At 39.5% G+C, this 16,677-nt stretch overlaps 1 protein-coding gene across 15 annotated transcripts in view; it reads left to right on the top strand.

The window, feature by feature from the left end:
* LOC128700135 (Ca[2+]-channel protein alpha[[1]] subunit D) overlaps window positions 1-16,677 on the top strand; it is a gene marked incomplete at its 5' end in the record, with an annotated part of 794,286 nt that overhangs the window by 18,015 nt on the left and 759,594 nt on the right. For all 15 annotated transcript variants that reach the window (XM_070100780.1, XM_070100771.1, XM_070100781.1 and 12 more), the window contains 1 exon segment: window positions 13,080-13,231. In XM_070100780.1, coding sequence (XP_069956881.1) covers window positions 13,080-13,231 — 152 coding nt within the window.

Below are 16,677 nucleotides of genomic sequence, written 5' to 3' on the forward strand. Positions count from 1 at the left end.
AACTTCCAGGGTCGCCACACCAACCTGCTGGTACTGTTTGGTGGTGCTATTTGCTGCATAAGTCATTCTAATTTCTTTTTCTCCATTTATTGTTTTAACCTGCTTACTTTTAGCCCTAGGCATGGTTCCAATGAATAAAAGAAATGCTTCTCATTATGTAAAGCACCTACACAGTACATTATCCATTAAAGATAAGGTGGCTTTGAAGCCACTGTCGGTTGCCATGAGCTCAGTCTCATGAAGCAGGAGAATATGCGTTATTATTATGCTAATATCAACACTACAGCTTATTTGCCTATCACAATTGATCTAATATGACATAAGAAACCATATAAATAACATAAAACATGTTAAATACTCCAGAATGAGTAATATTTGGCATAACACCGAGCAGTTTGACAGAGTTATGAAGAGGATATGGTAAACAAATACCCTTCTCCTATCCTTGTCTTGGGGCCTTATATTAGAGAAAATGGAGTATAGCACAGGGCTAACTATGATATACACTCGTACTCCACCATAAACTTGAAACAAAAAGGTTATTTTCTCTCTATAGATTATTACACATAGCAGCATATGTGTAGAGAACCTAGGATAACCCCAAAAAAGTCAACGTGGCTTATTTTTAGTACCTGGCTTGGGTTAGCCATATATGATTTTTGGTAAATACAGTGGACCCCCGCTTAACGATCACCTCCAAATGCGACCAATTATGTAAGTGTATTTATGTAAGTGCGATTGTACGTGTATGTTTGGGGGTCTGAAATGGACTAATCTACTTCACAATATTCCTTATGGGAAAAAATTCGGTCAGTACTGGCACCTGAACATACTACTGGAATGAAATAAGTTCGTTAACCGGGGGTCCACTGTATAATATAATATATAATATGCAGTGGTCCCCCGCTTTTCGTAGTTCCCGGCAATCGTAAAATTCGCCAATCATAGAGGTATTTTCGTATAAACATGGACTCGCTTTTCATAGGTTGACTCGCGAGTCATAGTTCGTCCGGGACGCGTACCCACGGCGTGAGCCAGGGCGGCAGCCAGTCTGGCATTGTTTACCAGTGAGCGAAGGTCCCCTCACATGCTCCAGCGAAATATTTCATAATATTCCTTTTATTTTAGTGCTTGCAAGTACTAAATAAGCTACCATGGCTCCAAAGAAAGCTCCTAGTGCCAAGCCTGTGGTAAAGAAGGTGAGAAATACGATTGAATTTAAGAAAACCATCATTGAACAATATGAAAGTGGTACAAGTGTGGCCGAACTGTCCAGGATGTATAAGAAACCCTACACAACCTTATGTTCCATAGTGGCCAAGAAAAATGAAATAAAGGATGCTGTTGTTGCAAAGGGAGTAACTATGCTGACAAAAATGAGATCACCAGTACTGGAAGAGGTTGAGAAGTTATTATTGGTGTGGATAAATGAGAAACAATTAGCAGGAGATACTCTTATGACTTCGTTTATTTGCGAAAAGGCTAGGCAGCTGCATGAAGATTTGGTAAAGAAATTGCCTGCAAATAGTGGTGAAGTGAGTGAATTTAAGGCCAGCAAAGGCTGGTTTGAGAGATTTAAGAACCGTACTGGCATACACAGTGTGGTAAGGCATGGTGAGGCTGCCAGTTCGGACCACAAGGCGGCTGAAAAATATGTGCATGAATTCCAGGAGTACATAGAGGCTGAAGGACTGAAACCTGAACAAGTGTTCAATTGTGACGAAACAGGCCTCTTTTGGAAGAAAATGCCGAAGAGGACCTTCATTACACGAGGAAAAGGCAATGCCAGGACACAAGCCTATGAAAGACAGGCTGATGCTAATGTTCTGTGCTAATGCTAGTGGGGATTTCAAAGTGAAGCCATTACTAGTGTACCATTCTGAAAATCCCAGAGTGTTCAGGAAAAACAATGTTAAGAAGAGTAAATTGTGTGTTTTGGAAATCTAATAGTAAGGCATGGGTCACGAGGGAAATTTTCGTCGAGTGGTTCAATGAAGTGTTTGGCCCTAGTGTGAAGGAGTATCTCCTGGAAAAGAAATTGGATCTCAAGTGCCTGCTAGTAATGAAAAATGCACCTGCTCATCCTCCAAACTTGGATGACCTAATTTTCGAGGAGTTTGGGTTCATCACAGTAAAGTTCTTGCCCCCGAATACCACTCCTCTCCTCCAACCCATGGACCAGCAGGTTATTGCAAACTTTAAAAAAAAACTACACAAAAGCAATGTTTCACAGGTGCTTGACTGTGACCACAGACACTCACTTGACCCTAAGGGAATTTTGGAGAGAACACTTAAGCATCCTCCACTGCATAACCCTTATAGGTATGGCTTGGGAGGGAGTGACTACCAGGACTTTGAACTCTGCCTGGAGAAAATTGTGGCCAGATTGTGTCGACAAGAGGGATTTTGAAGAATTTGGGACTGACCCTAATGAGCCTATGTCTGTTGTAAAATCAATTGTGGCACTGGGGAGTTCCATGGGGTTGGATGTGAGTTTGGAGGATGTGGAAGAATTGGTGGAAGACCACAATGAAGAGCTCACCACTGAGGAGCTGCAAGAGCTTCAGCAGGAAGAGCAACACATCGCAGCTAAGAATCTTGCTGCAGAGGAGGAGGAAGAGAGATGGAAGAAGGTGCCTTCTTCAGAAATTAAAGAGATTTTTACTATGTGGGGTAAGATGGAAAGCTTTATGGAGAAACATCACCCTAACAAGGTTGTTGCAAGCCAGGTTGGCAATATGTACAGTGACAGTCTTGGGCCATTTTAGGGAAGTGTTAAAGAGATGCCAGAAACAGAGCTCCCTCCACAGTTATTTTGTGAAACAGGACTCCAGTGACTCTCAAAGTGGTCCTAGTGGCATTAAGAAACAGAGAAGAGAAGCAACCCCAGAAAGCAAATGGTACTTGAGGTGTTGATGGAAGGGGATTCCCCTTCCAAACTATAAACAATCCACTCTCCTCCTCCAGTCTCCCATACACTAAGAAGAATCTCCAATAAAGGTAAGTGTTATGCTGTTAATGTTTCATTCATCATTTCCCATTGTATTGTTTATGTACTACATGCATATTTCATGTTAAAAATTTTTTTGTTTTAATACTTCTAGGTGTCAGGAACGGATTAATTGTATTTACATTATTTCTTATGGGGAAAATTGATTCGTAAATCGTAAATTTCGTTTATAGTAATGGCTCCAGGAACGGATTAATTACGAACAACGAGGGACCACTGTATTTGATTCCCAGCCAGGGTAGAAACATTAGGCGTGTTTCTTTACAGCTGTTGTCTATGTTAACCCATCAGTAAATGGGTACCTGGGTGTTAGTCGACTAGTGTGGGTGTTATCCTGGGACACTGACCTAATTTTCTTGAAATACGCAGCATAACAAGTACCTTTCTATACAATAGTATGTCACTGATGTCAGCTAGGCCTGTATACCTTGTACATGTATGTGTAGTAAATAAAGATATTATTATTATTAGTATTATTATTATTATTATTTTTATTATTATTATTTTATCATTTGTTTGTTTGGTTATCTTATTCAAACTTGGGCAATGTATGATGGAAAGACACTTCTTCACGTACACAAAAAATGAAAGAAATCAGACCATAAATAGCGGAGTTCACTTCTCAGCCATTAGCGGGCGCTTAGCGATATACTTTTGTATGGTTGTTATGGTTATATTCTCATTTTTTCGGTCTCATTTGATAGAATGAAAGATATATTACAGAAATAGATATGATTTTGATTGCTTTCATGACGAAAAGTACCTTGAAATTGCGCTCACAGTAGCGAAAATGTTCTATTCTTTAGCGAAGCTCAAGAGTAAACAAATGACGTCACCGTCCAATATCTGTCCGCCTGCCAGTCCAAATTCCAGTACGGAGTCAAGAATGGATTGACATTATTTATACAATTATTACAATAATGCAGCAGTCTGCATAACAGTAAATCTTCTATTTTTTTGTGAATAAAAATTCCAAATGCTAACCAAGAGTAATATAAGAGGGACCTGTAGCCATGACTAATTAACAGAGAAAATGTTATTTTAGTGCCAGGAATGTCTGCATTGTTTATTCTGGACCCTATTTTGAAATTGGCATCTGTTGAAATTTGTGTGAAATGGGCCAAATTGCAAATTTCTGACCACTCTATTGGGTAGTTGAAATAAGTGAATGGGCGGTTTCTTGTACTCATTTGACAGACCAGAAGTAAATAAGTTTATTCAGGTATACACAAATACAGTTACATAGACTATCATACATAGCAGTGTATGTATAGAGAACCTCGGATAACCCAGAAAAGTTAGACAAAGTGACTTACTTCCAGTACCTGGCTTGGGCTTGCCATATATGATTTTTGGTAAACATTTTTTTTCTCGGTTGTTTGTTTGGCTATCTCATTGAAACTTGGGCAATGTATGATGGAAAGATACTTCTTAACGTGCAACAAAAATAAAAAAGACGGACGATGAATAAGGGAGTTCACTTCTCAGCCATTAGCCGCCTCTTTGCAGTATATTTTCGTATGGTTTTTATGGTTGTATTCTCATTTTTTGGACTCATTTGATAGAATGAAAGATATATTACAGAAATAGACATGATTTTGATTGCTTTCATGACGAAAAGTATCTTGAAATTGAGCTCAAAGTAGCGGAAATGTTCGATTTTTGCCGATGTTCAATGAACTGTGTAAGTCAAGTTGGTTCATTTTATTAAGTGTATTCTAACCTAACCACTCTGTAATTCGGCAAACTCAGTAATCCGGCACACTACAGGTCCCAGTGATGCCGGATTTGTGGACCCCCAGTTATCGGCCATAATCCATTCCTGAAGGTCGGCTGATAACCGAAATGGCCGATAACCGAATTAGTATTTCCCATAAGAATTAATGAAAATAAAATTAATTCGTTCCCAACAAAAATATTCACAAAAAAAAAAAAAAAAAATACAATTATGTAAGTATTACATATGTTTATTGAAGGGTAATGATGGCTTCTGGAAGATAGGGAGGAGGAAAGAGGGAGGAGTTAGTGTTTGGAAGGGGACTTTCCCTCCATGAAGACTTTAGGTAGCAAAGTCTTCTCTGGGGTTACTAACCTGTCTTTTAATGTCACTAGAACCAGCTTGAGAGTCACTGGACCCCTGCCTCACAAAATAATTGTTCAGAGTGCTCTGTTTGTGGCGTCTCATTAAGATTTCCCTGAAGTGGGACAGGGTTTTGTCACAAAACATGTTGCAGATATGGCTTGTTTCAGCTTTGTCTGGGTGGTGGTTCTCTACAAAAGCTTGCACCCTGTTCCACATTGCACACACCTCTTTAATCTCTGAAGAAGGCACCTCCTTCACTCCCTCTTCCTCCTCCTCTGAAGCAAGTTCCTAAGCTGCAGTCTGTTGCTGTTCAAATTGAAGCTCTTGCAGCTCTTCAGTGGTAAGCTCTTCCCTGTGGTCCTCCACCAACTCTTCCACTCCACTACACTGTCTCCCACTAATTCTTTTTCCTTAATCCACAATAATAACTTTTCCATCTCTTCCATTATCGGTGTCCTTTGTTTAGTTAGAAAAACTACTCCTTTTGCAACATTAGCATCTTTGATTTGTTCTTTCTTTGCCAGGATGGATGTAATTGTTGACTTATTCTTGCTGTACATCCTGGCAAGTTCCATCACCTTCATACCACTCTCAAACTTTTTGATCACTTCACACTTAAATTCCATGGTGTTTCTCACTTTCTTTACCACAGGAACTTTACTAGGAACTTTCTTTGGAGCCATGGTTACTTATTTCACAGTTGCACTACTAGAAAAACCATTAAAAAAATGGTAAACAAGTGAAATGTTTGGATGTATGAGCAGAAGCCTCCTCAGCCACCGAGAGAGAAGGCCAAACTGAAGTGCAAATTGCCCCAGCCGGCGGATGGACGTGTTCAAAACCGCCGATAACTGAGCGAACGGCCGATAACCAGGCGCCAAAAACCCCTCTGATAACCGAGTTGGCCGATAACCAAAGCGGCCAATAACCGGGGGTCCACTGTATGTATTATTATTAGTTTTAACAAGTCAGCCATCTCTCACCGAAGCAGGGTGACCCAAAAAGAAAGAAAATACCCAAAAAGAAAATACTTTCATCATCATTCAACACTTTCACCTCACTCACACATAATCACTGTTTTTGCAGAGGTGCTCAGAATACAACAGTTTAGAAGCATATACGTATAAAGATACACAACATATTCCACCAAACTGCCAATATCCCAAACCCCTCCTTCCCATTTCCAGTACTCAAGTTCGGCTATATAAAAATAACTGGTTTCCCAGAATCCCTTCACTAAATATTACCCTGCTCACATTATTATTATTATAATAATTATTATTATTATAAGTATTATTATTATTAATTATTATTAGTGTGTATGTATGTACGTACAGTGGACCCCTGGTTTTTGTAATTAATCCATTCCAGAGAGAGTGACTAAACTTGAATCTGACAATTTCCAAATTAATTTTCCCCATAAGAAATAATGTAAATCCAATTAAACCATTCCAAACACCCGAAAGTATTAACAAAAGTATTTACATGCAGAAAAGAATGACAAATCGAGTATAAAACAATAATATTACACTTATCTTTATTGAAGACTCTTGTTGGTGCATGGAAGATGGGAGGAGGGGAGAGGGTTAGGGTGATGTTCCTCCACAAATGTTTGCACCTTGCTCCACTTTGCACAAATGTTCTTAATCTTTGAAGAAGGCACCTTCTTCCCTTTCTCTTTCTCCTCCTCTGAAGCAATTTCCTCAGCTGGTGTACATAAGAACATAAGAAAGCAGGAACACTGCAGCAGGCCTGTTGGCCCATATTAGGCAGGTCCTTCACAAACCATCCCACTAACAGAATTGTATTTGCTCAACCCAATTTTCAATGCTTCCCAAACAATAAGCTTTGATAATTCTGTTCACTCATGCGCAAGTCCCACTCAAATCAAATCGTGTGTGTGGGGAAGTACCCTGTCTGGTGTGTGGGGAAGTACCGTGGTTGGTGTGTGAGGAAGTGCCCTTGCTGGTGTGTGTGGGGAAATACCCTGGCTGGTGTGTGGGGAAGTACCCTGGCTGGTGTGTGGGGAAGTGCCCTGGCTGGTGTGTGTGGGGAAGTACCCTGGCTGGTGTACATAAGAAAGCAGGAACACTACAGCAGACCTGTTGGCCCATACTAGGCAGGTCTTTCACAAACCATCCCACTAACAGAATATTTTTCCAACCCAAATTTCAATGCTACCCAAGCAAAAAGCTTTGATAATTCCATTCACTCATGCTCAAGTCCCACTTAAATCAAATTGTGTGTGGGGGGTGGGGGGGAAGTACCCTGGCTGGTGTGTGGGGAAGTGCCCTGGTTGGTGTGTGTGGGGAAGTACCCTGGCTGATGTGTTCTTTCTTGAATTCTATCGTGTTTGTTGCCTTCTTTACCAAAGGTCTGGTACTAGGAGCTTTTGGCCCATGGTGGCTTATTTAGCAGTTGTAAGCACTAGAAAGAATGGAATAATACAAAATGTATCGTATGAATGCGTGGGATCGTCCTCACTGGCTGATAAACAATGGCACACTGGCTGTAAATGGTGTGTCGGCATGCCGACATGTTTGGAACGAATGACTTACTGAATTCAGAGCCAATATTTTGAGAAAAAAAAAAACGTTACTTATTCTGAATATTACGAAATCCGATGACTACGTAATCCGGGGGTAGACTGTATTATTATTATTAGTAGTATGTACGTATTATAATTTATTATTATCATTATTATTATTATTAATTTAGGGAACTGGAGCACAGATCCAATTCCCTAGATCAAGGGCCCTTCACCAAGGAACTTCCCTTGAGGGGAAATGACGTATCCTGAAATATCGTTCGTGTCCAGAAGCAAAAAATCGACCGAACAACGATTCGTATTCTGAAAAGTTCACATGGTGGGGCATTTGTAAGCTGAGGTTCCACCATATTTTCAAAAAAAAAAAATCTTTTTATTTATTTTAATTAAAGAGGGCAATTTTCTGTGTGTAATAAGACCAGAATAATAATTTAGGATCAGTATTTACTGAGATATAAGACTGTGAACTTGGCACTGGATGCTCAAGTCAGAAGTGTTGCCGATACACCTTTCTCGTTTTTATTTTAATTTATATAATTTTTGTTCTGATAATTACAATTTATAGTAGTTATTGTGATTTCATAGCCAATCTTTGTTCTGACACTAATATTAGGTACTGATATAATACTCACATAGTCACAAACACACTGACAGGTGAACCTTTTCACCTGCCTTGGTCATTTACTATTATCTAGAAACATACAGAAAGTATTTATGAGTCTCAGCAATGTTTTAGACATGCTGGAGTATAAGCATGGTGTTAAGATGAGTGCCACTAAACTGCTGACACTGCAGCAGTGGAATGACACTCGATGAACATGCACTACTCCAGGGAACCCTGGCTTTATTTGTTTTCATTGTTACAAACATGTCTGTCTGTCTCTGTCTAGCTCTGCTTATCTGTCTTTCTGTTTACCTATGTGTCTGTCTTTCCGTCTGCTTGTCTCTCTGTCTCAGAGAGCGGCTCATAAACCAACAGGTATTACACGTGATGCAAAGTTGTCACATCTCATTCCTGATCAAGTAAAAAAATGCATATACTTGCCAGTCATGCTTATTATGCCTTATATCTACAAGCACTGTATAGTGCTGCGTAGAATTTTTGGGTTATCCTAGGTAATTTACACTGTGTATAATTGTACTTACGTGTACCTGAGAGAGACAGATATATAGATATATACTGTAGACAGGCAGATAGACAGAGACAGATACAGACAGAGAGACAGCCAAAATCAGCCAGCCACCCTGCCGAATACATATTACACATGCTCCAGAATCTTTTCTTTACTTAGGGCATAGGTTATAGGACATTCTGGCAGGATTGCACTACCAGTAGTTTCAGAAATGAATGGATGTTGCACAAATGTTGCACATGGGTTATTATCGAGGTTTTTTATATTTCCTCTACCACTTGTGGCCACATCCATCTCAAAGCCACTAAACTCTGGGTCAGCATCACTATCCTCAAAGGGGCATGTTAATACGACATGACATCAGTGAATACCTGGTGTTTGCCATGCTATTTGCTCTAGCTGGCACTTGATTGAACTGGTGCTCCCACAAGGTACTAAGTGGTCCCAGATTTTTTAATACTATGCACACCAAGTATTAAGACCCATTCTATACTGACCAGGCATCTCAGGCAAATCATGCCAAATTTGAAGGCAGGAAAAATAAAACTTAGATCTACGTTTCGAGCGCTAGCGTTACAAACATAGATCTATGTTTGGACAGTTTATGGGTCAATGAGTTGAGATGCATTGGAGAGATCATTGATGTAAATGAGAAAGAGGAGTGGCCCTAGGACACTACCCTGGGGCACTCCAACAGCTACAGGCTGGATAGTGGAGTTGACTCCATTTGCATAGACATACTGGTGTCTGTTGTTGAGATAAGATTTTGGGTAATTGAGGGAATGTCCTCTGATGCTGTAATGATTTAGTTTTAGGTGCAGGAGATTGTGGTTCACTGTATCAAATGCTTTCCGTAGATGAATGAAGAGCCCCAGTGGATATTCATTTTTATCGAGGGCTGTATATATTAGTTCAAGCATTTGTATGATCGCATCATCTGTACTTTTTTTTTTTTTTTTGTCTAAATCCAAGCTGGTAGGGGTTAAGTACAGTGGACCCCCGGTTAACGATATTTTTTCATTCCAGAAGTATGTTCAGGTGCAAGTACTGACCGAATTTGTTCCCATAAGGAATATTGTGAAGTAGATTAGTCCATTTCAGACCCCCAAACATAAACGTACAAACGCACTTACATAAATACACTTACATAATTGGTCGCATTGGGAGGTGATCGTTATGCGGGGGTCCACTGTATGTTGTTGGATATGAGGTAGGAGTAAAGTCGTTTGTGTATTTTTTTCAAATACTTTAGAAAGTAAGGGCAAGTTTGATACAGGTCTGTAGTTGTTAAGATCAGTTGGATCACCTCCTTTAAGGGTCAGGGTAACCCTTGCTCTCTTGAGTGTGGATAGGAAAGTTGAGGACTCAGCAGCCTTGTTGAACAGTGCTGCAATAATGGGTGACAGCACATGAGCTGCTTTTTTATATATGAATTGTGGCAAGTTATTTAGATCTCCTGTTTTGTTTTTTAATGAGACTTCAGTAGAATTAGTTGGAGCTAAATATAGAGTATTTGGGTAGTTACCAGTGAGGTAGTCTTTTGGTTGAGTATTTGAGCTTGGAATTTTGCTTGCTAGCTTTGATCCTAGAGTAGAGAAGACATTAAATTTGTTGGCCATGTCTTAAGGCTGTATATGAGGTTCATCTGGTTTAGGTAATGTTATCTTTATGTTTCTAGACAGTTTTCTAGAGCCCAAAATTTTGGAGAGGGTTTGCCAGGTCCTTTTCATATCGCCTTTTATTTCAATAAATCTATTTTCATAAAACATTTGCTTTGATTTTCGTATTAGGTTTGTGAGTATTGGCGTGTATCGTTTAGTCAGTTCTTTAGTAATCAGGCCTAATCTGAACAGTTTTTAAAGTTGGTGTTTTTTATCAATGGATTGGAGGATACTATTTGTTAGCCATGGGCTGTTTAGTCTCTTTGGTGTGGTCTGCTTCATTTTGATTGTACAGTGCATGTCATGAAGGTTTTGGGTTTTGTGTAAAAAAAATTTGATATCTTTGCCAATATTATTGCTATCAGCTAGCCCTCTCTGCCAATCATTGTCACCTAGTGCTAATATTAAATTATTTACTGATGACTCATCATGCAGGCGAAATGAGATCTTTCTCAAGTCTTGAGGCAATTTACATAAGTTGGTTATGAGAAAGGTGGGGTAGTGGTCTGTAGTGTTGTCTGTGATAATACCTGCTTGTAGTGACGATATCGTGTTAGTCCAGATATGGTCAAGTAATAAGGTGCTTGTCTCAGAAATTCTTGTTAGCTTAGTTATGGAAGGCAGTAACAAGCAGTTGTTCGTAGTGTTTGTGAAATCAGCTACTGGAGGGTCAGTTTCTTGGATGAGGTTTATGTTGAAGTCTCTTGTAAGTATCAAGTGGTGATTATTCAACTCTGAGTCAGTTATCATGTTTCTAAGGTTACCACTAAAAGTGTAAGTATTTGTATGTGGTAGTCTGTAGACTGCTCCAACTGTGACATTGATGCATTCAGAGGAGTAAATAAGCAGTCTAATTTGAGGTTAGGCTGCTTAAGCACACTCCCTCTACAGTATTACTGTGTTGCTTCTTTGTTGGCAAGCTGACAGTTAGAAAATTTTCAAGACATTGGAGTATTCCTGGGAATTAATTTTACACCCCTTATATATTCACAGCAGTTCTTGCTTTGAAACTAATAAAAAACTGGCCAACCAGTGAAGTCTTGATACAGTATTACAAGTCTACTCAGTGACTGATATGCACTTTATTCTCCATTGTATTTTGGTGGCTGGACTAATCAAAAGTTTACTCATTTTAAAGTTTTATTAATTTTTTTCTGCTCCTTGAAAGCAGACAAAATTATTCTGTAACATTTATAACCTGGAATCTCTTGTGTCCCTCTTTTAGGCTCTGTTCAACTCTTTCAGCCCATCATGTATCACCAGTTAATTCTCTAGTGTTGTTTCTCCACAAAAAATTGATAATGCTCATATGAGCTTTTGCATTACTTTTTTTAAAGATACCATAAGGCTTCCATATCTGGTACTTATTCTTAAAAATTAAATAGGTAATTAAATTATTTTATTTTAATTTTTTTTTAACTTGAATTTTTATATTAATGTAGGTATCTCGTGTGTGGCTAAAAGTATAACTGACATCTTATTCTTCCATTATAATATACAGCCTTTCCTCACTTAACGATGGAGTTCCGTTCGTAAGACCATGTCGTTAAACAATTTCGTTGCTAATTGAGGAGCATACTATAATGGTAGTGGGTTTGTGTCAACCATCTTTGATGTTGTTTTAATGTCACCTTTGCACCATTTATAACATTTCTGATATAATTTTAAATGTTTATACAGTTGTGTACTGTATATTGAAATAAACAGAATAGAGGAAATCAGCTCTAATATACATTAGGTATAAATACTGGTCAGAGAGCCTACTGTAAGTCCGAGGTGTCAGTAAACGAGTACGTTGCTAAGTGAGGAGAGGCTGTATATGTAAAAAATATTACTTTTATTACGTTGTGTAATACTGTATATACATTTTATCTGGTGTCTTTTTCTCTCTCAAACATGCAAAATTGCAGGTATGTCTTGCTACTTCTACTTATACTTAGGTCACACTACACATGCATGTACAAGCATATACAGTGGACCCCCGCTTTACGATCAGCTCCCAATGCGACCAATTATGTAAGTGCATTTGTATGTGTATGTTCGGGGGTCTGAAATGGGCTAATCTACTTCACAATATTCCTTATGGGAACAAATTCGTTCAGTACTGGCACCTGAACATACTTCTGGAATGAAATAATATCGTAAACCGGGGGTCCACTGTATATACACACTCCTCTGGGTTTTCTTCTGTTTTCTTAGTAGTTCTTGTTCTTATTTATTTCCTCTTATCTCCATGGGGAAGTGGAACAGAATTCTTCCTCCATAAGCTATGCGTATTGTAGGAGGCGACTAAAATACTGGGAATGAAGGGTTAGAAACCCCTTCTCTTGTATACATAAATAAATTTAATAAGAGAAACTTTATTTTTTTTTTTTTAAGGTCACCCTGCCTTGGTGGGGTGACCGGTGGCCGGTTTGTTGGAAAAAAAATTATGAAGGAGAAGGGGTTACTAGGCCCTTGCTCGAAGCATTTTATTCGCCTCTTATGATACGCATGGCTTACAGAGGAAGAATTTTTTCCACTTCCTTATGGAGATGAAAATAATATGTGCTTTGAAAACCAAGCCAGTGTGCCAGTGTTCAAAAAATTAGTAAGGAACATGTAACTAATATAGCCTTGGTAACTAAGTTTTTTATTTTTTCAGGGCTACTTTGTATCGTTGTTCAACCGTTTTGATTGCTTTGTGGTTATTAGTAGTATCACTGAGGTGGTGCTCACCTCCACCGAAATTATGCCGCCCCTTGGAGTCTCGGTGCTCCGTTGTGTCAGACTCCTCAGAGTCTTCAAAGTTACGAAGTAAGTCTTATAAGCTTCCTTTACAAAAATATTTATACTTTAGCACTCCTCACTATCCTTACTAACTCTACCCCTGTTATACTCTCCACCCCTGTTATACTCTCCACCCTTGCTAGTTTCTAATCAAGCATATTAAATCGTTAGCATACCCTACCCTGCAGTGCTGTATGACCCTTATGGGTTTAGTGCTTAGTTGTTATTATAAGAATAATAATACAAAAACATTTGTTCACTTTTGCAATCCCAGTCAGTAGAAGCTTAACTAGGATGTGTATTTATATCCTTTAAACATGATGCTGTAATTACAGTACTTTAAAAATATGTAAATTTTAAAAGAATACATTACAGAATGTTGGTAAATATTTCAGCAGTACTGTACCAAAATTGGCTGATAAGTCATTTTTTAAGGCATTTTGCATTTTGATAAATTAGACACATGTGCAACTCTTGCGTATCTTTATTGAGGAAACATTTCTCCACACAGTAGCTTCATCAGTCCATGCTCCTTTGTATGGACTGATGAAGCCACTGTGTGGCGAAACATTTCCTCAATAAAGATACCCAAGAGTTACACATGTGTCTGATTTATCAACATGTCGGTTCTCTGAACCATTCATCTACAATTTTGCACTTTCATTTGAAGTATTATTAATGAATTAATAATCATTGAATAGGAAACATAATAACTGGACACTGTTGTAATCATCTTGATTGTTAATTATGGTGAAGACTGTGTGTGCACTGACTTATTTGTACTCGCCTATTTGTGGCTGCAGGGGTCAAGACTCGGCTCCTGGCCCCGCCGCTTCACTGATTGCTACTAGGTCCTCTCTCTCCCTGCTCTGTGAGCTTTATCATAACTTGTCTTAAAGCTATGTATGGTTCCTGCCTTCACTACCTCACTAGCCAGACTATTCCACTTCATGACAACTCTGTGACTGAATAAATACTTCCTAACATCCCTTTGACTCATCTGAGTCTTCAACTTCCAATTGTGACCCCTTGTTTCTGTGTCCCATCTCTGGAACATCCTGCCTTTGTCCACCTTATCTGTTTCTTGCAGTATTTTGTATGTCATCATCATGTCTCCCCTAACCTTCCTGTCCTTCAGTGTCGTCAGGCCAATTTCCCTTAACCTTTCTTCATAGAACATTTCCCTTAGCTCTGGAACTAGCCTTGTTGCAGACCTTTGCACTTTCTCTAATTTTGTGTGTGTGTATGTGTGTGTGTGTGTGTGTGTGTGTGTGTGTACTCACCTATTTGTGGTTGCAGGGGTCGAGTCACAGCTCCTGGCCCCGCCTCTTCGCTGTGTGTGTGTGTGTGTACTCACCTATTTGTACTCACCTATTTGTGGTTGCAGGGGTCGAGTCCTAGCTCCTGGCCCCGCCTCTTCACCGGTTGCTACTAGACCCTGTCTCTCCCCGCTCCATGAGCTTTATCAAACCTCGTCTTAAAACTGTGTATGGTTCCTGCCTCCACTACGTCATTTTCTAGGCTATTCCACTGCCTTACAACTCTATGACTGAAGAAATACTTCCTACTATCTCTCTGACTCATTTGTGTCTTCAACTTCCAATTGTGGCCTCTTGTTTCTGTGTCCCCTCCCTGGAACATCCTGTCCTTGTCCACCTTGTCTATTCCACGCAGTATTTTATATGTCGTTATCATGTCTCCCCTGACCCTCCTGTCCTCCAGTGTCGTCAGGCCGATTTCCCTTAATCTTTCTTCATAGGACATTCCCCTTAGCTCTGGAACTAACCTTGTTGCAAACCTTTGTACTTTCTCTAGTTTCTTGACGTGCTTTATCAAGTGCGGGTTCCAAACAGGTGCTGCATACTCCAGTATGGGCCTGACATACACGGTGTACAGTGTCTTGAATGATTCCTTACTAAGGTGTCGGAATGCTGTTCTCAGGTTTGCCAGGCGCCCATATGCTGCAGCAGTTATCTGATTGATGTGTGCTTCCGGAGACATGCTCGGTGTTATACTCACCCCAAGATCTTTCTCCTTGAGTGAGGTTTGCAGTCTTTGGCCACCTAGCCTATACTCTGTCTGTGGTCTTCTGTGCCCTTCCCCTATCTTCATGACTTTGCATTTGGCAGGATTAAATTCGAGAAGCCATTTGCTGGACCAGGTGTCCAGTCTGTCCAGGTCTCTTTGAAGTCCTGCCTGGTCCTCATCAGATTTAATTCTCCTCATGTGTGTGTGTGTGTGTGTCTGTGTGTGTGTGTCTGTGTGTGTGTGTGTCTGTCTGTCTGTCTGTCTGTCTGTCTTGTGTAGTTTTTTCCATTTTAATTATGAAGATTTTGCTATTTACAATTTCTGATGTAATTTCAAGTTTTTTTTTCAGTCAGAACTTGATTAACAATAAAATTATAATGTACAGAAGGAAAGGAGGTCAGCCAGTCCCACAGTGTTAAGGTTTTATAACTCTTGTACTTTGATTATATAAGCTTCTAATAAGCATTTTAGCCCTGGAGTGGGTTATATGTTCAGACTCTTGTGTAACTGTGACAGGTACTTGGTAGGACAGCTTGTACCTGAAGTAAGATTGTTCAGTTTCATGCATCTAGTACAGTAACCATCTGATAAAATGGATTAGTAGGGATAAGGTGTATTAACTTAAGTGAAATATCCATTGTGTTGAAAGTTTCAATTAAGCAGGTGTAGGCCACTTAATTGATCGACTACCAGACATGGACAAATGTCCAATAAAAGCTTAGTCCAGTGTATTGATGGACTACCGGATTTCTTTTTTTTTTTACCATATCGGCCATTTCCCACTGAGGCAAGGTGACCCAAAAAGAAAGAAAAAAAATTTTCATCATCATATCGGCCATTTCCCACTGAGGCAAGGTGACCCAAAAAGAAAGAAAAAAAATTTTCATCATCATTCAACACTTCATGATCATTTATACATAATCACTGTCTTTCCAGGGGCGCTTGGATACGACAGTTTAGATGTCACTCCAGGCAGTCAGTATCCCAAACCCCTCATTTAAAGTGCAGGCATTGTACTTCCCACCTCGAGGACTCAAGTCTGGTTAACCGGTTTCCCTGAATCCCTTCACAAAATAATACCCTGCTCAGACTCCAACAGCTCATCAGGTCCCAAAAGCCATTCATCTCCACTAACATGCTCATGCATGCTTAGATAGGAGTGAATGGAGACGAATGGTTTTTAGTACCTGATGAGCTGTTGGAGTGTGAGCAGGGTAATATTTTGTGAAGGAATTCAGGGAAACTGGTTAGTTGGACTTGAGTCCTGGGGGTGGGAAGTACAATGCCTGCACTTAAAAGGACTACTGGATATAATAAAAATAAACCACAGTACAGTACAGTAATTTTTGTTACATTTTCTGATGTGTATATAGATGAGCTTATATATGTATAATACAGCACAGTATTTTAGTGTGGTTTAGTGGTGACCCAGAGTAACTTATTCT

Source organism: Cherax quadricarinatus, chromosome 74 (genome assembly GCF_038502225.1).
Source record: "Cherax quadricarinatus isolate ZL_2023a chromosome 74, ASM3850222v1, whole genome shotgun sequence".
NCBI lineage: Eukaryota > Metazoa > Arthropoda > Malacostraca > Decapoda > Parastacidae > Cherax > Cherax quadricarinatus.